The sequence below is a fragment of the Podarcis pityusensis genome, assembly GCF_964106645.2.
Source record: "Podarcis pityusensis genome assembly, chromosome: 5".
NCBI classification, from domain to species: Eukaryota; Metazoa; Chordata; class Lepidosauria; order Squamata; family Lacertidae; genus Podarcis; species Podarcis pityusensis.
Window position 1 is genome coordinate 24,272,884 of NC_138032.1, and position 27,902 is coordinate 24,300,785.

The 27,902-nt window shown below is 43.2% G+C and overlaps 2 protein-coding genes across 9 annotated transcripts in view; one reads left to right on the forward strand and one right to left on the reverse strand.

The window, feature by feature from the left end:
- RNF13 (ring finger protein 13) overlaps window positions 1-5,861 on the reverse strand; it is a 51,479-nt gene extending 45,618 nt beyond the window's left edge. The window contains exon 1 of one of the 2 annotated variants that reach the window (XM_081008241.1): window positions 5,705-5,861. The gene's annotated coding sequence lies outside the window, so the exon portion shown is untranslated. Of the gene's footprint in view, window positions 1-4,844; window positions 5,057-5,704 lie in introns of those variants that run through there. The other variant, XM_081008242.1, reaches the window with a different exon arrangement.
- Window positions 5,271-27,591, forward strand: ANKUB1 (ankyrin repeat and ubiquitin domain containing 1). 7 transcript variants are annotated; one of them, XM_081008030.1, is made up of 7 exons: window positions 5,271-5,381; window positions 13,231-13,407; window positions 15,387-15,530; window positions 18,084-18,300; window positions 21,091-21,244; window positions 22,169-23,098; window positions 27,080-27,591. In XM_081008030.1, the coding sequence occupies exons 2-7, from the start codon at window positions 13,318-13,320 to the stop codon at window positions 27,177-27,179; spliced, it is 1,635 nt and encodes a 544-aa protein (XP_080864156.1). In that variant the 5' UTR covers window positions 5,271-5,381; window positions 13,231-13,317; the 3' UTR covers window positions 27,180-27,591. The 7 variants fall into 7 exon arrangements, with proteins under 7 accessions (XP_080864156.1, XP_080864159.1, XP_080864160.1 ...); XM_081008033.1 differs by having other exon boundaries at window positions 5,273-5,381; window positions 21,130-21,244; XM_081008034.1 differs by having other exon boundaries at window positions 5,274-5,381; window positions 13,323-13,407.
- Window positions 27,592-27,902: the final 311 nt, after the last annotated feature.

The window sequence follows — 27,902 nt, forward strand, 5'->3', positions numbered from 1 at the left end:
CTGTTTTGGCTTCCTCTTTAGCCCCGCACAACCTCTCCTTGACAGGAGACGCTGCACAGGGCTAAAGAATCCATAGCCCCGTGCAGCCTCTCCTTGCCGGAGGGGTTGCGCGCGGCTATGGCACAAGCCAAGGCAGCGAGCAGGATGGATCCCGCTCGCTGTTTTGGCTTCCTCTTTAGCCCAGCGCAACTGCTCTTTGCCAGGAGACGCTGCCCAGGGCTAAAAAATCCATAGCCCCGTGCAGCCTCTCCTTGCTGGAGGGGTTGCGCACAGCTATGGAGCAAGCCAAGGCAGCGCGCGGATGGATTCCGCTCGCTGTTTTGGCTTCCCCTTTAGCCCTGTGCAGCCTCTCCTTGCCGGGAGACGCTGCGCAGGGCTTTCCTGGCTTTACTGGGAGGTGGGGGGATTCCCTCACCTCTCCCAAAAGCCCGCAGAAGCCGCGCAACCCCTTTAAAGAGATTACGGCTTCTCCTGGCTTTCCTGGGAAGTGGGGGAATTCCCCCACCTCCCGCAAAACCGGCAGAAGCCGCGCGCACTTTAAAAGGGCTGCACGGCTTCTCCCAGCTTTCCTGGGAGGTGGGGGAATTCCCTCACCTTTCGCAAAAGCCCGCAGAAGCCGCGCAACCCCTTTAAAGAGATCGCGGCTTCTCCTGGCTTTTCTGGGAGGTGGGAGAAGGAACTGATGCGGCCAGTCAGTCCCTTCTCCCTCCTGTGGAAAAGCCCGCAAGAGCGCACGGAGCTTGTGTGCGGCTCTTGGGGGCTTTTCCCGCCTGCCTCCCCCCTGCATTCGCTCCATAGGACACACACACATTTTCCCTTGCTTTTTAGGAGGGAAAAAGTGCGTCCTATGGTGCAAAAAATATGGTAAAAACAGACCCATCCCTTGTCTACAGAGTCTCATTCTGACTGCATAGACATTCCCTGACTTACGCTTCAATATGACTCAATGTGACTTAGTGAGCACCTACCAGGGATATTTGAATCCAGGTATTAGAGCATGTTTCGGTTCACTGGGCCAGGCACCTTCCACCTGAAAGGAAAGGTGGGCCAAGTATTTTGGTCCTGTCTTTTCCACCCCAAGACTTAAGTGTACCAATGGAAGGGACATTGTGCAATATTTGTGAAGCTACAGGAACTGCATCTACACGCCGCCTAAATACAGAGGTGCTGTATTTTGCTTCTCAGTACACTTTTCCCTAAGGCAAAGCAATAGAAATAGATACTGTGCCTACACCCCATTTAGAAGGCCAGGTAGCTTCACGATACCCACTCAGAAGCCAAGTCACTGGCTCCTGAAATTAGAGCAACCCAAGAAGACTGCAAATTAGGTTAGGACATGATGAAAGCAACTGGAAGATCAGGCTGCTCAATACCATAACTAGGGAAACAGCTTAATCATTTTGCTCTCAGAATTTTCCTGAGCACCTGTGAAAACACAGGAAGCTGCCTTATACAAAGCCAGATCATTGGTCCATCAACTCAGTATTCTCTACAGCAACCGAGAATACAGCGGTCATTCCCAACCCTATCAAAAGCTCAGAGTTCCAAGAATCGTTCTTACCAAGGAACAATTATGTGTGACACGGGAACATGGGTCTTCAGACTGTTGGGGACTCAGAAATGGAGGGTCATATTTGAGGCTAAGAACTGCCCATGCCTCTAGTGCAATTTACATATACCTTTAAGAAATTGATCTTTACTGACCTCCTCTTCAAATGGTTTTTATATAAGATAAATGCCCTGGCCTTATTCCATACTCTCCTGGTTCATGTTAGGCTGCTTCAGGGTTGCCTATTGAACAGGCAACAAAGCAATAGGGTGGACTGTTGGAGAGATGGAAGTGTTAGGGGCCTTGAATCCTTGCTTCAGGCAATATATACACCCAAACTGGTCCAATGCAGCTTGGAGCTCTAGCTAGAAAACTTGTAGCTTCAGTCTGCCAAGTCAGAAGATCAGTTGACTCACAAGCCCGGTATAGAGACATTTCTCATTTTAGAAGTTATATAGTTGAATAAAAGATCCAATCTTAATTCTCCAAGTGCCTGACAGCTGTCCCAGAAACCTTCTCTCTTCCTGTGCATCTGATGGGTGAGCTTTAATCTGTTTCTCAGATTTTGTCTTTTTATTCTTCACAGTCTCCCACAGGGTGCTTTTCCAGATTGGAATTCCCTGCTCTTCCAGCAAGTGATAATCCTCTCAAGCTGTTGACCAACTCCCTGAGACCAAAGTGCCTACAACAAATTAGATCATAGCTGGGCAGGGATCTTCCTTGGTTTGGTCAATGTTCCATTAACACATAAGGAGGAGGAGCTAGTCACCCAATACACATTTAACAGTAGAAATAACACTTAAGCTTATGTTTTGAGAAACACATCAGCTATACTACTTATCTAATAGAGGAAGTTTAATCTGGAAAGTATGAAAAGAGCATGTCCAGAACTTCTTTATTTTTCCCCTGACAGATTTAGTTGAAAACAAAGTGATACTGAACAGCTGACCTACTGTGTGAGAGACCTGTGGCTTCTTCACCATTTACACAGACATAATCCATATGCAAATATACTGACTGCTTTATCAGACAATACAAGTTGATCAGCAGTGTGTTAAACTAACAGCAGTCTACCAAGCACGTCCCTGGCAATCTGTAAGAACTAAGAGCTCAGTGCTCTCTGAATTCTAAAGTGCATTAAATGCAAATAAAAATCAAAGTATCTTCTCAGTATCACATTTCCATCTAAGTAACAGCAATGCCAGGTGATTGGGAAGGACTATATAATTCATTCTTTAGAAAAGAAAGGATGCAGTGAGACTAATAGGAGCCCATTTCGTAAGAAACAGATGTAGTCTACTGTTGTTTATTATAACAGTTAACATTCTGCCTTTCTGAAAATGAAATGAGATGAAATGAAAAGAACAGATAACACCAAAGAGACCAATACATAACATCTCAGATGTTAGAAATTCAGATATATAATCTAATCACCAAATTGCCCCTTAAACCTGGGTTCCAGTAGACACAATGGAATGTTTAGGTACCAGAGGTTCCCCCCAATGGGATTTATCATCATCATTCTTCATGTCGTTTCTATACTGCTTTATATTTTAAAGAACAAATCTCAAAGCAGTTTACAACACATTAAAACAACAAATAAAATAATCCAGAATAAAACAATTTCAAGCTTTAAGGGAAATATTTCAGATCCTTCTCTACATAACATTATGCTTTTCCCAGTCACCAACCTGGCATCCAGAGATCTCCACATGGTCGCAATTTGACCCATGCCAAGAGCAAAACACGCCTGGCTAATTTCTAGCACTGCATAGAATCTGAATTGTAGAGTTGGAAGGGACCACAAGGGTAATATAGTCCAACTATCCTATGTCTACTATACCTAGCATAATTCTAGCATTTTTTAAAAAAAGAATTCAAACAGGTTTTGAATCCTATTCTATTGCTTACAAATTCTGTAATTTATTTTCTAAACTAAGAAGAGAATTCAAAATTATTCTGATTATATTCTTACCATGGTGATTTCTTAATTATCTTGAACAAGTCCCTTCTACTGGGGGACAGCTGAAGTCTGATATTCAGCAGATGATTTCTTCAAGGCTTTGAGTTCTTATCATGGCAATTACCATTTGGGAATTAGAAAAACAGAACAGCAGGGCCCACTCAATGGCTCAGGCTGCCTTTTGACTCTTCCAAGAGATAGCACCAGTGTTTCCTTGCTTTCATCTTCCCTCACCATATCTTTACCACATGTGTTATCTCCGATACTGCAGGCCTGTGTGCAGCATTTAAGTAAACTTTAGGCACTTTATCAATGAATGTTTTTTAAAGCCTATTCTCAAGCTGCACAATCAAATAATGTTTTTAGGATATGCCATCACAATGACTGTTTCAGCTATATCAGTGCCACCAACAAATTTCAAATTGAACAGAAAAATCTGCTGTGCCAGCAGCTATCTGCTACAGCACAGAAACAAAAGCAGCTATAGATATAGCCTTCAGTGGCCACATAGTGGGATCCCTGTGTTTAAGATAATCATAACATCACAATAACATCACAAATAAGGCTCTTAAATTTATCCAATGACCTGGGAAAGGAAGAGGTTGTTGCAATCACTAACAGTATAAGCAGCCAATATATTATTGGTTGTAACATCTCACAGCTACTATCTGCTACTACCATAATAGTACAGGCAGGTGCAGGAAGCACCCAAACAATAAGTATATTAAATAGAGGTTTTTAGTAGCAAAATTACAATGCAATGCTGAGTAGAATGGGAACTGCTTCCAGGGTGCAGTCTTAGCTGCTAAACAGCAAAAACTCAGGACAAGTGACAAAATTAGAAGTCAACTTGTCCCAGTACAGCCAGCACATTAATAAATGGTAAAGCCCAATGTCTTAGTGCAATTGTAAAACTACCTACCCAACTAAGCCTACAACACACTTGTAAAGGCATGCTCAGCAGAGCAGTCACTTTAAAACGCTTCCCCGCATATCCTTGCTGTCCAAATAGGGCATTCTTGGCTACACAGAGGAAGGAAAAGCCCTCACAAATTGGTCCCAAGCCATTTATGACCTATCTCTAGCAGATAACAGGATGTGAAGGTAAACACTGCAGTATAATCCCATCATCTATTAGGCTGCACATCAATTTGGATGCACTCAATGCTACCTAATGTTCCTTGAAATCATCAAGGGAGGCCTCACAAAGTATTACACAATTGTGGAACACACCCCAGCCTTGAGCACGGACACTCATACATATACAATGCCGGCTTAGGCCACTAGCAGCAGAATCAGGCCATGTGGGTGAGATTTGGGGGGTACACCTACCCAGCATGCTGGAAACAAATGACATTTACAGGAGGAGGAGGAAGAGACCCATATTGAATTTCTAACCCACTTCATGATTCAGTACGACCAAAGCACAGAACCCGGCAGCAAACGAGACTCGCACAGCTGAGTGCCGCGCAAGCAGCGGCTCCCCCATGTCTGCTCCCCCATTTAGCAACGACTAAGAGGAGAGCGTGCAGGATATATACATCCCTGCGCCTGCAGCTCAACCCCAACAGAGGCTCTGAAAAACCTAAGTCGTGTCATCACAAGCACCGGCTACATCACAAAACCCAGCTGACAAAACCACAAGCCGCCACCGCGAGCCCAGTTCCACCCCAGGTTAAGAACCAAGGCAAATGCAGCACACCTTTACATACCTGGCACGGGGCCGCGTTAAACAAGGGGAGCGATTTTAAGGCCGGCGCATCAGACGCTCTTTTGCGCAGACGAGCGTCTCGAAACCCGACGCTGCGTTGCGCGAGTTTCAACCCAAAGCGCAAAAAAAAAGAAGAGGAGGGAAACGAGAAGTTGAAAGTAAGGCCTTAAAAAGTGAAGTGCAACTTGCCAACTTGGCTCCTCCCGATTCCTGGGTTGTCAACACGCGCCCGCCCTTCGCCCCATTCAGACGTGCGCGTATGACGCGTTTCTTTTTTTCCCCCTCGCGAAAGCGGGCTCTCGGTGGATCAGGTAGGTGAGGGGGGAAAGAGGCGGCAAAGGCCCGTGAAGGGCGAGAGGGTCCGTTGGGCTCTCCGAACGACCCCGCGCAGCAGACGCCGGAGCCGGCAGAGCCCCGAGCCTCCGGCGCCCGCTTCCTCTCAGCCCGGCAGTGGCGGCGGCGACGCCCGCCTCTCGCTTACCCGGAATCCGGAGGCAGAAGCCGGCGAGGGGCGAGCGGGGTTTACCCAGCGAGGGAAGAGCTTCAGGCGGAATCCATAGTCTAAAGACCCCCCTCTCTCGACCCCTCAGACGAAGCAGCGGCGGAAATCCCGCCCCGGCGGAGAACGCGCCCACGCATAGGCGGAGAGGGAGAAGCGGGCGGCGGGGATTGGCCGCTTCCGGATGCCCGTCGCAGGGGGGCGGACGGTGTTTTGCGCACGGATGCTCGCACGTGACGGCCGCCGGAGGGGGCGGGGCCCGCAGGGAGGAGGGAGGAGGAGCATGGCGGATGCGGCGGCTGGTCCTGGCAGGAGGCGAAATGGGGGTGAGGGCGGGTGGCCTCAGGAGCGTAGCTGTCAACTTTTCCCTTTTCTTGCGAGGAATCCTATTCGGAATAAGGGAATTTCCCTTTAAAAAAAATGGAAACGTTGACAGCTATTCTCAGGAGCCTGTATTAAAGCAAAATGATGGCATAAATTTACTTAGGTCATTTGTTCTATATACGATATTATGTGCTGGAATGAACCAGTTGCAAGCGACAGCAGAGCCTTTGAGCATGTGCAGAGTGGTTTTGTTTTGGTTTTGCCCTCATGAAGACAACCATCAGGAAGCCACGCTGGTCCCTCGACAATGCATGGGATGGAAGCCCTTCTTGCAGGTGGGAAAAGGTGGCTTAAGATGCAAAGAAGGAAAGAAAGACGCACCTTTCCTGACAAAGCAAATAAGTGAGAGGCAATTGTTGAAGATGCTTGAAGTGCCGAATAAGGGATGGGAGTACTGGTAGAGTTTTGTGCCGGGAAAAAAGCTGAGCGCTAATAATATAAAGGAAAACAAGCCAATGAGAGCTTCTAATAAGAGGAAACAGATCTCTGCAAGATGGAAGATACACATATTGTGCAGGGTGGGAAGCAAAAGGAAAGAAGCTCCGTGTGGTTTGGGAGTAGGAAAGAGAGAAAAGATGCTGCAAAATTAAGACTTCTATTATACATCTATTCTACATCTACATCCACCCCAGCTGGATGTAGATTTGACTGAATAACATTTGATGTCTACTCTGAAGTTATGCAAGAATAGTCTATGATTCTCATGCTAGCACTTTTCCGTATGAAGCCCTTAGAAATGATGTACGAAATGTAGCAGGAGGGGATAAATGACTTTTTCTTCTTTTCTTTCCATGCCTACCAGTCATACAAGAGGCTTTTAGGCAAGCTGTTACTAAACTTCCTTAGGTTCTCTCTCACCCTTAGACGGGAGTGATTTCTGGGGATCCAAGGTACATACTTTGGAGACCAGAGAGCATATAGCTTACCTTGGCTTTCCCCAATCCCAAAATGGCTCCCAAATAGTCTAGGCAAACAAAGGTTTAAAATAACCCTTTGAGGCTGATACAAATGCACCAAGACCAATTTAATGAAGCTTATTAATAATAAAAGACGGTAAGAAGACAAATGGAAGTGACAAAATGTTGCATCAGGAAAATAATAAAGAAAATGTTTTTAGTCTATTTTGCCTGTAGTAGCTACTTGCAAACCAACCTGGTCTCCTCCCATGTAACATAGCAATGTAGATGCTCAAGTTGAAGGGCAAGGGGTTGCTCAGCATTTCACTTGCAGAAAAATACCTCTGGATACAAGCCACTATATCTGCATAATGTGAGGCCCTTTTCAACGCAGCTGTTTCTATGAAATCAGTGCAGACCTCAGGAAGGGGAAGACAGGCTTTGCGCCATCTATTGCTTGAATCAAGGAAGGGAGCTTCCTTCCTCTTTCACTGCCAGATATAACTCTGCTCCAGTTACCAGTTGCCGTGTGACTGCAGAACAGTTGAAGTACATTCTGAGTAAAAGATCACATGCCATTGTTATTACCATATCACTCCTTAGTCCTCTGACTTTCCCGTGGTGTGAACTGATTTCATAGAAAAGCAACAGCTCAGTTGAAAAGGGCCTTACATTATGCAGATAGGGTGGCTTGTATCCAGAGGTATTCTTCTGCAAGTAAAGTGTGTTTCCATCCCCAATAGTTGGAGCCTCCAAATTTACACTAAGCCCCTTGAGCCACAGCACCCACTAAAAAGCTGATGTTGCGGGAGGGGGAGATCCTCTGATACATTATGCAAAGTGGTGCGGAGGCAGCAGTAGACAGGTGGATTGTTGAAAATAGGGAAGCCAGCCTTGTGTCAGCAGATGTGTTTTCTGTTTTTGCCAAAGCATTTTTTCCCCATTCAAGACATTGTACTTGGTATGACAGCAATTTATAATTCTGTTGGATATATTGGTGCTGCCCATCAACATGTTTAAGTGATCGTTCAGTTTTGGTGAAGAAATTAATAGTATACATAGAAGTTCACATTTGGTGTTACAGTTGTCAGATGATAAAGGAAACTTGTACAAACCAGCCTGATGACATTTTAAATGCCATTGGTCTTTCAGGGTGTGACTGTGTGGTTAGGGCCCGATTCTTGCACCACCAGCAATTGCAGAAAGAGACTAACAGGCGACAGATGTAGGCTGTTATTGATCCTGGCAGTGATAACAAAGTTGCGTGAAGGTTATCTGACTACTCCTTGATTGTTACATAGCTTTTCGGCATAAATAGAGGTGTGTCAGTAAGCATTTACATTTTCTGATTCGGTTCTTGGAGGCAAAACCTACATTGGGCAGAACTTTAGTAGCGAAAGAGTACTATGCTTGAATGTAGAAAATCTGAATTCAGTCCTAGAAAAGGAGAAACGCCATGGCATATAGTATATATATATATATATGGAAAGGCAATATTCTCAGTAGCCCATCTGTTAAAAAAACATGAAAACAGACAAATAGGGCCTTGTAACAAAATAATGTGTCGTATCTGTGGTGTGTGTCTGTGTTCAGATGGCATTTTATTCCATCTTCTTCTTTTTTTTTTAAGATATTTATTAAAATTTTCAAACTTTACAAAATGAAAAAAGAAAAAAGAAAAATACAAAATAAAAGTAGTTAAAAACAACTCAATCTTTCCGTTACTTATCTTTCATTGGCTTGTTTCCCGGACCTCCTCGCGCCTCCCTTTTTTGGCTTCCAATTCAGTTTGTTAGTTCAGCAAATCCTTCCCCTCTTTGTTTATCCTAGTCTTTAATCTTAAAATATTATGACATTGAATTTTAACCTATTAATAATCCATTTTTCATATTCCCTTATAATATTACAGCTAAAAACCACTTAATTTCTATCCAACATCATTCTAACATTCATTAATTTTGCAATATTTCTGTAGATAGTCTTTAAACTTTTTCCAATCTTCTTCCACCGACTCTTCTCCCTGGTCTCGGATTCTGCCAGTCATTTCCTTTTTTTTTTTTTTTTTAAAAATAATTTTTTATTAAGGTTTTAAACAAAGAAGAAAGAAAAACAACACACACAAAAAACAATACAAAACTTAACAATAAAAACACAAAACATAACAATTAAAAACAAACTCTCTTTTCCTTTTCCAATTTTAAATTACTTATTTTCTGGACTTCCTCATACCTCCCTCTTTTGTATTCCAATCCACATTATTTGTCCAGCAGTTTCTTTTCCACTTTTTTAATCCCAATCCTTAATTTAATAAAATGTTAAAATATATAACTTCAACTTTTTTTAAACCTAATCCTTGATCTTAATGTCATATAGCTTTAAATTTTTCTCTTTTATTATCAAATTTCCATTTCTTTAAACATCTTTAATCTTGATCTTTAATCTTAATCTATCCTTAACTTTAACCTGTACAGCTGGAAACCACTTATTTTCAATCCAACATCACTCTAACATTCCTTAATTTTGCAATGTTTCTGAAGATAGTCTTTGAATTTCTTCCAGTCTTCCTCCATCAACTCTTCTCCCTGGTCACGGATTCTGCCAGTCATTTCCGCCAATTCCATGTAGTCCATAAGTTTCATCTGCCATTCCTCCAGCGTGGGAAGTTCTTGTGTCTTCCAATACTTTGCGATGAGTATTCTTGCTGCTGTTGTTGCATACATAAAGAAAGTTCTATCCTTTTTTAACACCATTTGGCCCACTATGCCCAGGAGAAAGGCCTCTGGTTTCTTGGGGAAGGTATACTTAAATACCTTTTTTAGTTCATTATATATCATTTCCCAGAACGCCTTAATCTTTGGGCACGTCCACCAAAGGTGAAAAAAAGTACCTTCAATTTCTTTACATTTCCAACATTTGTTATCGGGCAAGTGATAGATTTTCGCAAGCTTGACTGGGGTTATGTACCACCTGTATATCATTTTCATAATATTCTCTCTTAAGGCATTACATGCCGTAAATTTCATACCTGTGGTCCATAACTGTTCCCAGTCAGCAAACATAATGTTATGACCAACGTCCTGTGCCCATTTAATCATAGCCGATTTTACCGTTTCATCTTGAGTATTCCATTTCAGCAGCAAGTTATACATTCTTGACAAGTTCTTAGTCTTGGGTTCTAACAATTCTGTTTCTAATTTGGATCTTTCCACCTGGAAGCCAATTTTCCTGTCCAATTTAAATACCTCCATTATTTGATAATAATGAAGCCAGTCTCGCACTTTGTTTTTTAGTTTTTCAAAACTCTGCAATTTCAGTCTATCTCCGTCTTGTTCCAAAATTTCCCAATATTTCGGCCATTTCCACCAATTCCATATAGTCCATCACCTTCATCTGCCATTCTTCCAGGGTGGGTAGATCTTGTGTCTTCCAGTACTTTGCAATAAGTATTCTTGCTGCTGTTGTGGCATACATAAAGAAAGTTCTATCCTTCTTTGACACCAATTGGCCGACTATGCCCAGGAGAAAGGCCTCTGGTTTCTTCAGGAAGGTATATTTAAATACCTTTTTCAATTCATTATAGATCATCTCCCAGAAAGCCTTAATCCTTGGGCACGTCCACCAAAGGTGAAAGAATGTACCTTCAGTTTCTTTACATTTCCAACATTTATTATCGGGCAAATGATAGATTTTTGCAAGCTTGACTGGTGTCATGTACCACCTGTATATCATTTTCATAATATTCTCTCTTAAGGCATTGCATGCCGAAAACTTCATACCTGTGGTCCATAACTGTTCCCAGTCAGCCATCATTATGTTATGTCCAACGTCTTGTGCCCATTTAATCATAGCAGATTTCACCGTTTCATCCTGAGTATTCCATTTCAACAGCAAGTTATACATCTTTGATAAAGTCTTAGTTTTGGGTTCTAACAGTTCTGTTTCTAATTTTGATTTTTCCACCTGGAAGCCAGTTTTCTTGTCCGAATTATATGCCTCCATTATCTGATAATAATGAAGCCAATCTCGCACTTTATTTTTTAGTTTCTGAAAACTCTGCACATCTTCACAATGTTTCCTTACCTGTTCATATTCACATTTCACATGATTTTTCAGACAAATAAAAGCCGCCTCTGGGAATCTACTGGCATCTAGTGAATGTGCATTGCTTATTTCTGTGCTAACTGTTACTAGACAAAAATCCAATGGCAACCCCATTGGCTCAGAAAAATGCTGGAATGTTGCATTGATTAAATTTGGGTCTGAATATTGGCATACAGTTTTTCCTGCCATTTAAAATTTAGCAGAACATGGAGTGATCAAAAAGCCTCCATTCCGTAACACAACAACTTACTGCAATACAAAAGGAACATTAGACATCAGGTGGAGGAAGGCTGCTCTCGAAGTACCAGCTAGCTTACTATTGCAGGAATTGTTAGCCACAAAAATATTTTCAGTTTAAGATACAAAACAGAGGATTTGCTGTGTTGCCCTGTTGCAGCAAAACCAACTAAGAGTCTGGTGTACAGACAAGTTGTCAAGCATTTCAATTGGCTCTGATTATATTGTATACATTTAAAATTTAAACATATGCATGCCTCTTGAATTCCATTGCCATTTGGCCATATGACGATGACACTGATTTATTACAGTTATCAGTCACTTTGTACCAAAAAAAAGTCTCAAAGCGACTTGACAGGATAACATGCAACAAATAAAAGCAATTTAAAACCAGAAAAAAATTAAAGCAATGAACAATACAAAATACATAAAAAGCTGATCTAGCGACATTAATAAGGACATGTCCTTCCTACCCCACGAAAAGATGGGTACCACCATAGGCCTAATGACCTGAAGCCTGAGCAAGCAAAAAGGTCTTAGAATGGCACCTGAGGACTGACAAGGATGGCACCAGGTGCTTCTCCCTGGAGAGAGCATTCCACAGACGGAGTGAAATACTATGAAATACTAAAGAAAGCCCATTCTTATGCAGCTACCTCTGCATCTCCTTTGAGTAGCCTTCTGAGGGCACACGGAGAAGAAAACATTTCCCACCTCTATTCTCATAAGTGCATCTGCAAGCATCCAACTAGGGATAACATGTCACACACCTAATGGTGGGCTCTAGTCCATGAAAGCTTTTGCCACAAAAGATTCGTTAGTCTTTATGGTGCCATAAGTGATGTATGGAAGTGAGAGCTGGACCATAAAGAAGGCTGATCGCCAAAGAATTGATGCTTTTGAATTATGGTGCTGGAGGAGACTCTTGAGAAGATCAAACCTATCCATTCTTAAGGAAATCAGCCCTGAGTGCTCACTGCAAGGACAGGTCGTGAAGCTGATACTCCAATACTTTGGCCACCTCATGAGAAGAGAAGACTCCCTGGAAAAGACCCTGATGTTGGGAAAGATGGAGGGTACAAGGAGAAGGGGATGACAGAGGACGAGATGGTTGGACAGTGTTCTCGAAGCTACTAATATGAGTTTGACCAAACTGCGGGAGGCAGTGGAAGACAGGAGTGCCTGGCGTGCTGTGGTCCATGGGGTCACAAAGAGTCGGACACAACTAAACGACTAAACAAACAAACATGGTGCCATTAAGACATGCCTTTCCCAAACTTGAAAGCGTATGAAATAACACAGGGATATTAATAAATGGTTCTTTGCCCAGTTCTCATGCACTTGCTTTTCAGATACCTATAGTTTCAAGCTATTAAGCTGTCTGATCCTTGTTGGGGGGGGGAGGGGACAGTACAGTTGGCTTCTGATCCAAACTGGTGGAGCTGACTTATAAAGTTGTTATGGTAACATGAGTGCCGAGATTAGATTTATTTACAGAAAGTGCAAAGCCTACCATAAGCAATAAAATAAACACCAGACTCACTTATGTTCTGGCGCTCTGTGGTTTGAGAAGTGCTTGTTGAGCAAATACGACTAGCTTGGAACATGCACGCACATGCTGAATGCTTGCTTCCACTTGCCTTGATCAATACGTGGTTTGCTGGTTTAATTAAGTTTACGGGTTGGAAAAGGGAACATTTTTTTTTGCTGTTCAGTGCAGCCTGGGAAACAAATTCCGCTCATTGTTTCCTGCAGGGTCTACACTGCCTGCTTGAGCCTGGGTTTTCCAGGCTGCCTTTTAGCTTTTGGGAGGCGGGGGCAGGGTGGGATGTGCACATTTTGCTTGGATGTTTACAGCCTGCTTTAAATAGTTTTTTCTTTTGCCTCCAGTGCGGAGATAAGATTTGCATCTGACATGGAATTTGATGGGGTAGAAAGACGTTGGAGGAGTTTCTAAAAAGCTTTTTTTTTTCCAAAATGAGGATTTTCGTCGCTTTTGAAGGACTTTGGGAATCCTTCGACATTTCATCAGAGAACACAGTGAAAGATCTAAAACTGATGATAAAGGTAAGGGCTTGGCCAAGTTGCTTCGTTCTCTATTATTTTGATTTTAAGTGCTTGTGAGAATCTGAATCAGATAATATCCATTGCCAAAATGAAACTTCTAAGGAACGTCTTCCTACGCGCTGGGTTCTTTTAAAAAAAAGGAGAGTTCAAATTTAATGGAATTGTCTTCGTTGTATTTCATTTCAAGAGTCTGGTTTAAATTTATATTATCCGTTTTTATATTAGAGTATAATATTTTACATTTTAATCCATCTGATTAGGGCTGCATATACACCATACATTTAAAGCACATGACTTTAAAATATTGGGAACTGTAGTTTTTAAGGGTGCTGGGAATTTATCCCTGAGGGGTTAACTACAGTTCCCATAATTCTTTTTGGAAGAAGTTATGTGCTCTAGATGTGCATTAAATATATGGTGTGAATGTGATCTCAGCTTCACTAGGTAATTTTGAATCTGCATATATTTTCACAAGAGATGGTTAGGATAGTCTCTTTGAGTGATGAAAGCTGAGTAGACAAACTTAAATAACTAAGTGCTTTGCTGTCTTGTAAGGTTCAGCTAAACCCTTCCAGTTGCAGTATGCAAAAGAGAAAATTTAAATTTGTGTACAAGGATTTATGTATTTTGGCACAACCACCAAACACATTTGAGGGGGGCTTCAGATTCACTCCAGGGCACCGTAAGTCGATATGAAACAACACAAAATAAAAATACAGTTCAGTATGCTTTAATTTCCCAGAGTTTTTATTCATTTTTACTATTAAGTATGTCCCATTGAATTATAAGGCACTGATCCTCAAGTAAGTGTGCATAGGATTGCAACCCAAACACGTTTACAGTCCAATAGTATGAATGTTTACTTGCAAGTATATCCCACTGAATTCAAAAGGGCTCTTGTTCTCCATCAGGGAAATAAAACTGAGATAGATAGATATATTTTAAAGCCTATTATAACCTCAAGCCATGAAGAACAGCATGAGAGAACCTGGTCCTGGTAAACAGAGCACAGGATCTGGCACTGAGTTGGGATAAGCAGCTTGTGGCCTCCCAGATGTTATCGGGCTGCAACTACCATCTTCGCTGACTGTTGACCATGCTAGCTGGGGCTGATGGGAGTTGGAGTCCACTGGCGTCGGGAAGGTTGCCGGCTGCCCACCCCACACTAAGTGTCGTCCCCCTAATGCAATGGGACCCCTTACACCAGTGTTTCTCAAACTTGGATCTCCTGCTGGTTTTGGGCTACAACTCCCATCATCCCTAGCCAGCAGGACCCGTGGTCAGGGATGATGGGAATTGTAGTTCAATAAAGAGCTGGGGACCCAAGTTTGGAAAACACTGCCTTACAGTCTCTAGTACTGGGCTCAGGCACTGCCTCCTGTACTGAAGCAACAAGTCATCGTCAAATGCCTATGTGGCTAGTCCACATAGCTGCGGAGGAGGCAAGGATGGTGAGGGGGTGGGATCCACATAAACAATTAATTCCCATTTTAATAGGAAGCTGGCATTATATGGAGTCACGCAGTGGTCCATTTAGCTCAGCATCATCTACACCAAGGTGGAGAACCTCGGGTCCAGCGACCAACTGTGTTCCTCCAGACCTTTCTGTCTGGCCCTCCGGGCTGTGACAACCCCTTGTTTGCAAGGGTTAGGATGCAAGTCTGCTGTGCAAAGGTCCAAGTCACATCCATGGCTCCACCCACTTCTGCCTCTCGCCCTGCCCACTGCCGCAATGCGGCCCCCGGAAAGTTGCCTGCCAGGGAAGGTGGCCCTTGTCTACACTGACTGTCAGTGAGCCTCTGATTTTTTAGACAGAGATGCCAGGAACTGAGCCTGGGAAAGGTACTTTGCCACTTCGCAATAGGCCTTCCCTGTAGCTCCCTCAGTGGTGGGTATTGACTTGAACGCTAACAGGTTATTTGCCCTCGATGGAAGTGTTTACAACTTGCTCTAAAATAATTATTTCCTCCCCCTTTAAGGATTATTTTCACGTTCCTCTCTCGGAAGATAAGCAAGGCAGGCGGTATTTGGAGCTAATTTATGCAGGAGCAGTGTTAAAGGACAGCTGGATACTTGCTGATGTGGGCATATCAGTTTCTTCGACCATCAAATGTGTTGTTAAGGTATAGTACGGTTTTAAAACAAACAAACCTAGGCTGCCTAATTAGCACGGAAAGTCTCCATGCATGCTGATTTCCTCGCTAAATTATAGATCTTGGGCTAGGATCACACAGCAGGAATCAAAAAGCACCTGATCTTCCAATGAGATGCAGTCACCTTCAGAAAATGATGGCAGGAAAGCGCTAATGCAAGGAGAGTTAAACCTTAGGCTGTGTACACAACAACGTGTTCGTAGCACAAAAATGGAATTGTACATGCTTATCCTCAGCGTTTTGCTTTCAATCTGGATTGCTTCTAGACCCTGCCATCCACAAGCATGGGTGTGGTTTCTTGATATTCCTTTGAAATTCCTCCCTTTGATTGGGTTATTATCCACACCTAGTCCTCCCTACACATGTCCTAGGTGAAAGAGGAAGGAGGTGGCGATTGTGACCTAGTTAGATGCCCACCCATTATGTCATTGGGCAGCTATGTATACACACCCTGTCGCCAGGGCTGTCGACACTTGTTTTCAAAAGAACACTGTGTGGGGTAATCTATGGTGACCTTTTGGAATGAAACCAGTTTCTCAATGCATGCTTTCCAGGGGCAGGAAAATACGCAACAGATCTTGATTGTGTGTGGCCTACTTGTGTGGGGGGGAAATACTCAGTCTCCACTGATTCTAGAATAAATGCCACACGTACACAGACTTTAGCCTCACACTGATTTGTAAGGAACTTTGACTGCACAACACACACACCATACACTTCAATTCCTGCAAAGAATCATGGGGACTGTAGTATACTCTTCGCAGAGCTATCATTCCCAGCACTACAGTTCCCAGGATTCTTTGGGGGGGCGGAGTCCTGTGATTTGGATGTATGGTATGAGCACAGCCTTTGAAAGATTTCGAGTCTCTCTTTTAAAATGCAAAACCTTGAATATTCCGTATTGCTTAATATCCCGTATCCTATCACATTCTGTAGTTCTTCAGAAAAATGGAAACTGGGAAAAGATAGATCTGTACAGAAAGCACATTAATATGGTAGCCAGCTCCTTGCCTGGATGTCAGTGCCTGTGATATGTGAAAGGATGTTCTGCCTCAAACACAGTTCCTCTTTGCCCCTACCTGCTGCATCCGGCAGGATAGTTGTTGTTGTTGTTGTTTAATCGTTTAGTCATGTCTGACTCTTTGTGACCCCATGGACCAGAGCATGCCAGGCACTTCTGTCTTCCACTGCCTCCCGCAATTTGGTCAAACTCATGCTGGTAGCTTCGACAACACTGTCCAACCATCTCGTCCTCTGTCGTTCCCTTCTCCTTGTGCCCTCAATCTTTCCCAACATCACGGTCTTTTAGCAGGATGCTAGTTTTAACCTTAGGGAGGCAAAGGAGCAGGGTGGTGGTGTTGCTACTACTACTACTACTACTATTATTATTTACCCACCCATCATCAGCAGGTCCCAGAGCTAGTTAAAACAATTTAAAAATTGAGAATTAAAAAGAGTTGAAACATCTTACAGTCACAAGAGTAGGGTAAGTCCCAGAAACACAAATCTCAGGTGCTAATGGGCTGGCTGGCTGCAGTACTAGCTCTAGGCTTGAGGACAGCCAGCCTCTTGGCAAAGTTGGAAGGGGCCCTTAGTGACACCAGGTGGACTTACCTGGTGGCGGTGGCAGCAACAGCAGCAGCAGTGCCCTGAATCAGTACCAGGTGACTTGAAACCCGCCATTTAGATTTCCCCCAATGCCCAGAGCAATCCCGCCCCCCGCCCCCCTTTTGAAGCTGATATGCAAACAGAGAGAATTTCTGAATTCAGCTTGGCTGTGGTTTGAGAATCCTGAAACAATTTATCCCAGGTCACTTTGTTTTCTCAGTTTGAGAGTTAGTTTGCCAGAATTTTTATTGTTCCTGGCACAGCATTACTAAGATCACCGAAGATGAGAACAAAGCGTAGAACATTGAGAGCTGCAATTCTCTGCCCAGTTACCTAGGAATGCAGTCCTCTGATCTCAGTTGGAGTAAACAGAATTGAACTGAAAAAGGACTGTGCTCATATTGGGGCATCTACAGAGATGGAGAAACAGAGCCAGACATTGTTCTCTTGGCCTGGAAATCCTATATTAGAAACCATTATTTCCATTCAACAGGACCTTTAATTGTGACAAGTGTTCTACAAGTCCTGTTTCGTCTTCTCTCTGAACACCTTTACTTTGTGAGGTAGGTCAGTGGTTATTCCTATTTCACAGATGGGAATGAAGGTTGCAAAAGAAGGACTTGCACTAAGTTGTAACGAGGCTGATCTGGAATGCAAATCCAGCTCTTTGTATATAGGACAGTGCTAGGTCTTCATATCTTCCTGTATCTCCCCACTGTAGAGATTGTAAATTAAACTGAATTGAATTTTAAAACAAAACTGATTGCTGCTGTTGCGGACTGCAGCATCAACCACAAGACCACATTCTATGCATGGGCAATGGATGTCCCCATGTCATATAGTCAGAATTCTACATGGGCTATAAGCACAATTTACCACTGGAATATTGATCTCATTGTTGGGTTTCCTTTCCAGGAAGAAGATAAGCCAGTTTTCTATGTTTACAATGCTGTCACTCGTGAAAAAGTGCCCATCATGGGGAAGATTTATCTCCTGGGGTTAAAGGTTTCCCAGCTCAAAAGCCTGGTAACCCTGAAGTGTGGCTTTCCAAACAGCATTTATTGTCTCAGGACGCCAGAGGGCAGAGAGATGTACGGCTGCAATACCTTGAGTGACTATCAGTTAGATATAGGTATTAAGACTGTTTGTGGGTTTTTATCTACTCCCACGTGATAACATAGCTCTCCAGACTTTTCTAGAAATATCTGAGCTTAAGAAATAGGTATCATTTTGGACTGTTTCCCTGAATAAAAATATTTTTATGTATGTTGGACAACACCATATTTTGCAATATTACTGGGCCTTCCCACGAGTGCCTTCTTAACATCTGCAAGTGATACAGAGTATTTGGAAATGTTAAAACGAACAAAGCTGATAAAAAGCTAATTAAGTCAGATAATTCAGCCTTTGTTCAGAGATACTGCTGATGCAATGTGCACATTATAAAACAACAGCAACACTTTGTAGTAAGCAATCTATATCTAAGTAGCCTATGAAATGACGAAGACAACTTGAAAGGAAGCATTGTTGATACACTGGTTTGCCTCATAGAAAAGCAAAATAAGTAGTCATAGAGTAAGGCTGCAAGCCTATGCTCACCTACCAGGCTGTAAAGCCCATTGAACTCGGGGTGTAATTCTGAGCAAAGATATATGTATAGAATTAATAAATAATTTTTTTTTATTTATACCCCGCCCTTCCCAGTTCAGAAAACCGGGCTCAGGGCGGCTAACAACAAATTTAAAACACTTAATTAATGCAACAAAAAACAGCATAAAATACAGTGAATAACAATAAATTCAGAATTCAAAAATCAATTTAGGGGGGAAATCCATCCAATAAACATTAGATGATCACCAGGGCTAGCTGGCTAAATTGGTCCTATTTGGGCCAGCGAGGAGACCAGGAGAGAATTAGCTGTGGGATCCCAGAGCGGGTTATCTTCATAAAAAGGGGAGGGGGAGGGAAAGAAGGGGAATAAAAGATCAGACTAAGTTCAAATTGAAAGCCAGGTGGAATAGTTCTGTCTTACAGGCCCTGCAGAAGGAAGTTAAATCCTGCAGGGCCCTGGTCTCATGGGGCACAGCATTCCACCAGGTCGGAGCCATCACTGAGAAGGCCCTGACCCTGGTGGAGGATAATCTGACTTCCTTAGGGCCTGGGACCTCTAAACTATGATTATTCATGGACCTTAAGGTCCTCTGCGGGGCATACCAGGAGAGGCGGTCCCGTAAATACGAGGGTGTAAGGCTATAGTCCAGTGCATACCACTCAACTATCCCATTTAAGCGGGGCATTCCAGATTGACAGAAGCCTTCCTGGCTTCTGATCCCAATCCTGGATGCCCCAGTCCCATGCTCTGGCCGTGCCAGAGTGCAGAACCAAAACACTGGTGTATTTTTTGCTTCCGTGCTGTGGTGCGATTCAATTGGCTCACACCTGAGCACGGGGCCAAAAAACAACAACCCAGAAGCAAAACCCACCTTTTCCCCTGCACGTCTCTGCTCTTCTCACGTCTTCTGACCTGACACTTCTGGAAGCCAGTTTCCGGAAGTACGTCTGCAGTGCTGGCAGAGGAGGAAGAGGTGGCAGGCCAAGGGAGGAGGGCAGGGAGTAGGAGCAGCGTGAGCAAAGGAGAGCAGAGATGGCTTGGGCAGGTAGCTGTGAGACTGGGTTGGTGAGCAAGTGAAGGAGTACAAAGGTGGGACAGGTGGGATGGTGGGGGCAGGGGTGTCCTGCTTTGCCCTCCCAGAATTTTGGAATGTATGCCAGCGCATACTCAACAGAGAAGCTCATTAAACGTAGTTACTTCCACAGAAACCTGCACATAAACTGGCCGCAAGATGTACAAAGTGTCATGGAATTCTACTCAGTATTGATCCAGAGTAGATTCCATTGTATAGTTAGCACAGTAACAACTTAAACATGTTGCAGGATCCCCAAAAATAGACCAGAGGCAATTAATATTTCATCCAGCAGAGCTTTATTGGTCACAAATCCAATACATTCAGGATTGGCACTGTTTATAAGAAATCCAGTCGCAGCAGACTTAACTTAAACTTACAAGAACTTACAATAAGTCTAAACCTTCACACTAAGCATACTATGTACATAACACCACACTAGGCGGAAGAGAGATAGAAAGAGAAAGTGAAACCTAGGCTACTTCTGGCCCTACTTTTATAGTCAGCATGACCGTGACAGAAAGAGATAAGAGAGCCAGTTTACTAAGCCAGCTGTGCTCAGCTTCTCTGAAGGAATAACCTAAACAAGAACCTTCTGCTTGTTTCTTTGACACAGAAAGAAACCTTCCAGAACCCTCATAAATTAAGCAGACTACAGGAAAGATCTCTACACATCAGATCAATACTTTCTGTACTAAGAAATGCAAACTAACACAAAGAATATACCATACTGGCCTGAATATAAGCCTCACTTTTTTCCAAATTCTGACTCTGAAAAGTTAAAGTGTGGCTTAAGTTCGCGATCTTACAAAAATTGGCTTTTACGATATTGCTGCTGAAACAGACATATGGTAAAATGGAACGGGTGTGAGTGTCTCCGGGATTTTAAGGGAGTGGCTTATATTTGGGTATTGTCTCTCCCCCCCCCCCCCTTGAATTTTAAAGGTGCGGCTTATCTTTGGATACAGCTAATACTCAGGCCAATACGGTATTAGCGTTTCCCAACCTGATGCTCTCTCCATGTTTGGACTAAAGCTCTCATTGGCTATGCTGGCTGGGGCTGATGGGAGTTGTAGTTCAAAGCATCTGGAGGACTTGCAGGTTGGGGAAAGCAGAACTGTATAGAACTCAAATAGCACACTTTGGTTGTGATGGCATCTAACAACAGTTCCCGCCAGCAAATGACCTTGTGAAAAGTCTATTATAACATGTGAGATTTTAAAATTTTCATGAAAAAGCTAGAAGCAGAGCAAAGGACTGGAACTTTCCGTTGGCAGGTACAACTCTTCACCTGGATGTTTGGGATGGGTGGAAAGAATTCCTGACTGGATGTCTCTTAGGAAACAAGCCCAAGGTCCAGCGCTATCTTTCAAAGGAAGAACCAGTGCTCAGGTACAATCAATTTAAAATAATAGTTAACTTTATAAAGAGGTTTTCCATTTGAGACCGAAACGGTCAGTTTCAAAATGCCCCTCGCCTTAAAGAAAAAAAACTTTCTTATTTGGCCTAGGTTCTAATCTTGCTTTGACACCTTTATGAAAGGTGCTTCTCAGGCAAATTAGGTGCCTCCATAGATTGCAAATGGAGACAGGGAGAGAAACAAAAACAAAATGCAAACCCCAAAGTACTTAGGACTCAGCTAGACTGGTAAAGAAAATGTGTTTTATATGCGTTGTATATGCGATATAACATTGTGCCACCAGATGAAGATGTGGAGTCCCATTTTTCTCTACCCGTTTTCCCTGTTTAAATTCACAACGCTTTAAACTGAAACGCTTCTTTGGTGTGTCTAGATCCAGCCTTAGATGGAGCTTGATCTGCACAGCCCTAGTGAGTAGTTGCTTTTACAGTCAGAAGCAATCTGCCCGGACGCTGAGGTCCAGCGCCGAGGGCCTTCCGGCAGTTCCCTCACTGCGAGAAGCAAAGCTACAGGGAACCAGGCAGAGGGCCTTCTCTGTAGTGGCACCCGCCCTGTGGAATGCCCTCCCATCAGATGTCAAAGAGAGAAACAACTACCTGACATTTAGAAGACACCTGAAGGCTGAAGGTTCAGGGAAGTTTTTAATGTGTGACATTTTAATGTATTTTTAATCTTTGTTGGAAGCCGCCCAGAGTGGCTGGGGAAACCCAGCCAGATGGACGGGGTACAAATAATAAATTATTATTATTATTATTATTTACTTTTATTCACGGATTTTCAGACTCATGACTTAAAAAAAACTTGTTGCATTATCCTCTCTCTACTATGTGCCTAACTATGATTTTTGCAAAGGACTTGTTTTACTTTTCACTATTCATTCATGTTCTCTCTCTCAGATATCAAAAGAGGGTAGCTCTCTATATGGCAGCCTTTTTCGGGCACCTTCAGCTTTTGGCGTGGCTCCTGAAACAGGGTGTGAAACCCACTGAACCAGTTGGCATACATCCCTATCGAGAGTGGTGTCACGAAAGCAGCCAGCCGGATGTCACCAGTTGTCCAGTTCATGCAGCTGCGGAAGCAGGCCAGCTCATGGTTCTGAAAGCCTTTGTCAATTACAGTGTCTTATGCCTCGAATGCCAGAACTCTGCAGGACAAACTCCCTTGCAGCTATGTATCCAACACAGACACAAGAACTGTGTGCTGTATTTAGTCACCAAGATGTGGTCCGTGGTTTCTTACCCTAATTCCTCCCTTCCCATGAAAATCTACATCAAGTTAAAACTGTGGCTGCTTAAGGCTCAAAATAACATCTGTACGAAGAAGCTGCGCAAGCAGACATCAGTCTTCAGGACTAGGGTTGGGGACACTGTCCTTGTGGATGGTTTCACAGAACCCAAAATGACTTCCAAAAGTTTTTATTCGGCCACAGTCAAGGGCACAGGCCGCAGAGGCTATGAACTACCAAACATAAACTCTCAGTTGCAGCACGGGCAGGGTGACTGGTGCTTGACGATTTCAAAGGGGTACCTAGGGACAAATGTCAAATTGCCCCTGGTAGCAGATGCATACAACCATGCTAATGCGGGCAGACTGACACAGAAAAATAACGCCAGGAGGAAGATTCTGCACATTAGCAGTGAAGAAAATATGGACCAAAATATGTGTTTAGCAAGAGTTCCTCTACCCGCTGTCTCTGTTGTCAAGCCTGTTTCTCGTTATTCCATCTCCAATGCAAAAATTCTGCTCAATTCTTCTGTCAAGTCTTTTTCAGAACACAGTGGAAGATCACCAAGGGAGAATGCAATCTACTGCTTAGCTATAGCCAGGTATGTTTATCTTTGTTCTTACCAAGGGTGGGCAGTGCACCCAGAAACACCCCAGTTTGAAAGGCAGCAGCTAATCACACTATTGGTGTTGTATCCTTTTTAATTCTGCCCCCACCCCACCGTCAAGACTGAATAAAATATAAATAAATAAAAAGTGACATTTTAAAGTACATGGCTTCCCCAAAAGAGTCCTGAGAACTGTACTTTACCCCTTGCAGGGCTATAATTCTCAGCACCTGTAATAAAATACAATCCCCAGGGTTCTTGGGGTGAAACATCTTCTTTAAGCATGTGTTAGGTGTGCTTTTGAGGACGTGGGTGGCGCCGTGGTCTAAACCACTGAGCCTTGGGCTTGCCGATCAAAAGGTCGGCGGTTCAAATCCCCGTGATGGGGTGAGCTCCCGTTACTCAGTCTCAGCTCCTGCCAACCTAGCAGTTCGAAAGCACGTCAAAGTGCAAGTAAATAAATAGGTACCGCTCCGGCAGGAAGGTAAACAGCATTTCTGTGCGCTGCTCTGGTGTCGGTGTTCCGTTGTGCCAGAAGCGGCTTAGTCATGCTGGCCACATGACCCAGAAAAACTGCAGAGTGGACCAACGCCAGCTCCCTCAGGCTGTAAAGCGAGATGAGCGCCACAACCCCAGAGTCATTCGCGACTAGACTTAACTGTCAGGGGTCCCTTTACCTTTATGTTTTAGGTGTGCTTTAAAGGCATATGTTTTATGCATTTTCCTGATCTTCCACAAGCTATTTTATCCCATTGATTCACCCAATTCTATGTATCTTTCTAGTACAGTGGTATCCCGGGTTACATACGCTTCAGGTTACAGACTCCACTAACCCAGAAATAGTGCTTCAGGTTAAGAACTTTGCTTCAGGATGAGAACAGAAATCGTGCTCCGGTGGCGCAGTGGCAGCAGGAGGCCCCCATTAGCTAAAGTGGTGCTTCAGGTTAAGAACAGTTTCAGATTAAGAATGGGCCTCCAGAACGAATTAAGTACTTAACCCGAGGTACCGCTGTAACAAACTGCACTGATCTTCTTTACAGTTTTATTTAACATTTACCTCCCATATTTCTATGGTGAGCACAGCAGTCAACTTAAGAAAATAAAAATTTTCCTGGAAAGAAGTTCCATCTAGCCATTAGTCATAGTAGGATATCGCCCATTGGAAACAATGGGACATACTTCTCAATAGATAATTGTAAGATTGGGACCTAAATCATAAAACAAAAGCACTAGAAAAAGCGAGATACTATCAACCATACAGCAGTGAAATATCATAAAAACAGCACAGCATCCAGCAGAGAAAACATGCCAGCCTGAAAACACCTGTCAACATAAAATGTGCTTGATCTTAAGAATCTTCTTAAAAGTGAGAAAAGAGAGGGCCAGATATACCTGATTTGGCAGGGTGTTCTACAGCTAAGGCACCACAACTGAAAAGGCTGTACTGTCAGGATCTCATCCAACTCAGATCCTGGGGAGAGCTGTTCAACGAAAGAAGCTTGAGGTCTCACAGAGAACTCTGTTCATCTGAACACCTGGAGGGACCCGCAGTAGGTTAAAAGTAGCCTGAGCAGCCCCATCTCAGGGATGCCTCACCTCTACACCCCTGGCCTTATTTTTTGGAGTATGTACCCTGCCCTGAAAACAGCTGATACAACGCAGGACTGAATGTTTTTTTGGTCTTGTTTTTTAAAAACCAAATACAGTGGTACGGTACCTTGATTCTCAAACTTCATCCGTTCCGGAAGTCCGTTCCAAATCCAAAGTGTTCCAAAACCAAGGCGTGCTTACCCATAGAAAGTAATACAAAACGGATTAATCCGTTCCAGACTTTTAAAAACAACCCCTAAAACAGCAATTTAACATGAATTTTACTATCTTACAAGGCCGTTGATCCATAAAATGAAAGCAATAATCAATGTACTGTACTATAAAATAAATAAGACATTATTGTAAATGATAAAAATTAAAATTATTTTTTTCTTACCTGCACTGATGATAGCCATTGTTCTCCCTCTCTTAAAGATTTTATTTTTAAGTGCATATGCAAGAGAGAAGTGCAGATGCAGTGACTGAATCTTCTTTATTAGCTGTAATATTTATTTGGGGGTGACTCCTACAAAAGGGTGTCTTGGATAGACTTGAGAGTGAGACTCTCGCTGATGAATGCATACTGCCGCCATGTGGTGGTAGTGATTTAAGCAATAGTAACCCTGGTGTTTCCATCTGAAGAAAAATACCTTTATGCAGCTGCAAGCTAAAGGATGGTAGGAAACAGCAGGAAACTGCTGAGTAAGCTGACAGTTGCTAAACTGTGCAGGGAAATAAAACAAGCAAAGAACTAGGTAATAAGCGTAGACAACATATAAAATGGAAGAGACTGATCTGCATCAAATGATGACCCAAAACCATGGTTTTAGGTTAGGCTGATTGGGAACCAACTATCATGTACTTTTGCTTCTGCATAACATCTGAAATCTGGGAACGGTGGCTTGTTCTAACCAAAGGGAGTTAAAACCAAGCAAGAATCATACTGTGATTTCAGTTCCTGGATTGTTTACTTACTGAGGACATATCTACCTACATTTCCATGATGGACTTTTTAAGAGCCATACCATTCACCAGTGGATTTTCCAGACCCACACAGGGATCTTTATTAGCAAGGGGAAGGAGGGCCAGAGGCAGATGCTTTGTGACATTCCTAGGCAGCCAGTGGTTAAGAGCAATAGCACAGCCCTGATGGGTCAGACCAAAAGGCCCATCTAGTCCAGCATACAACCATATACCTATGAGAAGTCTACAAGCATGACATGAATGTAATTGCCCTCTTCTGGGTTATGGTCACCAATAATTGTTATGCAGAGGTATATTGCTTCTGATACTGGAGGCAATATAGCTATTATGACTAGTAGTCATTTGATGTCCTCCATGAATATATGTTTTGTCCTAGTTTAAGTGACTGGAGATTTCTGCAGCATAACCAGTGCCCATCTTAGGCGAAAGGTAAAAACTATGATCACTGCTGTGGTCTCTCTTTGATGATGCATGAAGCTGAAACAGGCTAATGTTTGCCATGGTAGTTTCCTGAAATAGTCTTCACATGATAATCAGTCCCTATCTGACCACCGTATTTAGAGTTGTATAGATTAGGAGTGGGGATCCTGTGGCCCTCCAGATGTTGTTTGCCTGCAGCTTCCACATGCCTGATCGTTGGTCATGCTGCCTGGGGCTGATGGGAGTTGGGAGTTGAGCATCTCATAACACATCACGTAGCAAAACTGTTCCTGGACTGCGCCACCTCAAGCTGCAAGTGGGGAATTAATATGTCTGAATGTTTTCCCTGTTGGAAATGGGGTGGAATCCTGCACACAGGAAACCAACAGCATGGAGGTTGCTCCTAGACACATTCTGTGTTTGGTAAGTTTTGAGGCAATGTAGGCTCCAGTTCCCATCAGCCCTAAGCAGTACAGTCTACAATCAGGGATGATGGGAGCTGTAGTCCAACAACACCAGGAGGGCTGCAGACTAGCCACCTCAGCATTAAGCCTTTGGTTTAATCACTCTGTGTTTGTCTCTTGCAGAAACAAACCCTAAGTACATCTGAATGTAAATATTCACATTTATCCCTTTATCACCTTGCCTCTTTTTTCCCGCTTTCCCCCCTGGTATCTCTCCCTCTGGATAAATTCCAATTGCATTCCCTTGGGGGCAAGGAATTCTAATTTTGCTTATGTTAATCTGCAAAGCTCTACGTACACCTACAGTACTACATAAATAAAAATAGTACGAGATGGAAATGCATCAACCAACTATAGCATTACTACATATTTATGTTTCCTTGATTTAAAACAGGGTGTTTGGGTTTGTCTGTTTGCTTTTATATATATTTAAAACCAGGTGTGATATGTACTTATTCTCTGCTTTTTCTTTGACAGTGAAAAGTAACAGACATCATATCTAAATCTTCTATTGCAGTGCATTTAAAGAGAAACCTTGGCTCGAACAACTTGGCATTGCAAGAACCCTGGCTAAAAAAAGCATATACAAACCTGTGTGCTTACCAACCTCCATTTGAAACGAGCATTTGCTGGAGATGATCCATCTTAAAAAGTTGTGTTCGGAGATCCTGACACATTTGCTGAAAATTTTAAGCTAGATTTCCCACCCCACCAACTACATACAAAGAGGATTACATCATGGAATATTCATAAGATGTATATTCAAAATGTAATATATAATTTGTGACTGTATATTTTTGGCTCTTAGTGTCAGGCACTGTAAATTGACAGGCCTTGTAAGCAGTCAGCATGCTACTTTACATAAATTTCATCTGAGGGGAGTAGATTGAGAGGGAATCATTTTTGAAGGCTAGTAAGTTGGAACTGACAGATGGACTTTTCCCCCCTGAGGACTGAAGTCTGTTTTAAAAAAAACACCGAATTGCAGGTTTTTTTTTTAATGCAGCAAATAAACCTATACAAAGTTGACGAAGACTTGCTTATATAAAAACAAAATTAGTTAAAAACTGAAGTGAAGCCTCGAAAGCTTCCGGGGGCGGCGCGAACGGCAATGGCGGTCCTCTTCTGAACGGGAGAGGAGGCTCCGCAGGCAACGGGTCGTCCGCTACGGCGAAGCGGAGACCCACTCTGGAAAACCCCAGGCGGCAAGAGCCTGGGGTCTTGAGGCTCGGTGGGCGCCTTGAGCGACCCTCCAAGCGCAGAAGGAACCCCGTAAGGGGCTCCGGAGCGCGGAGGGGGGTTGCGGCGCTGAGAGCTGCTTCACAGCCTGAGGAGCGAAG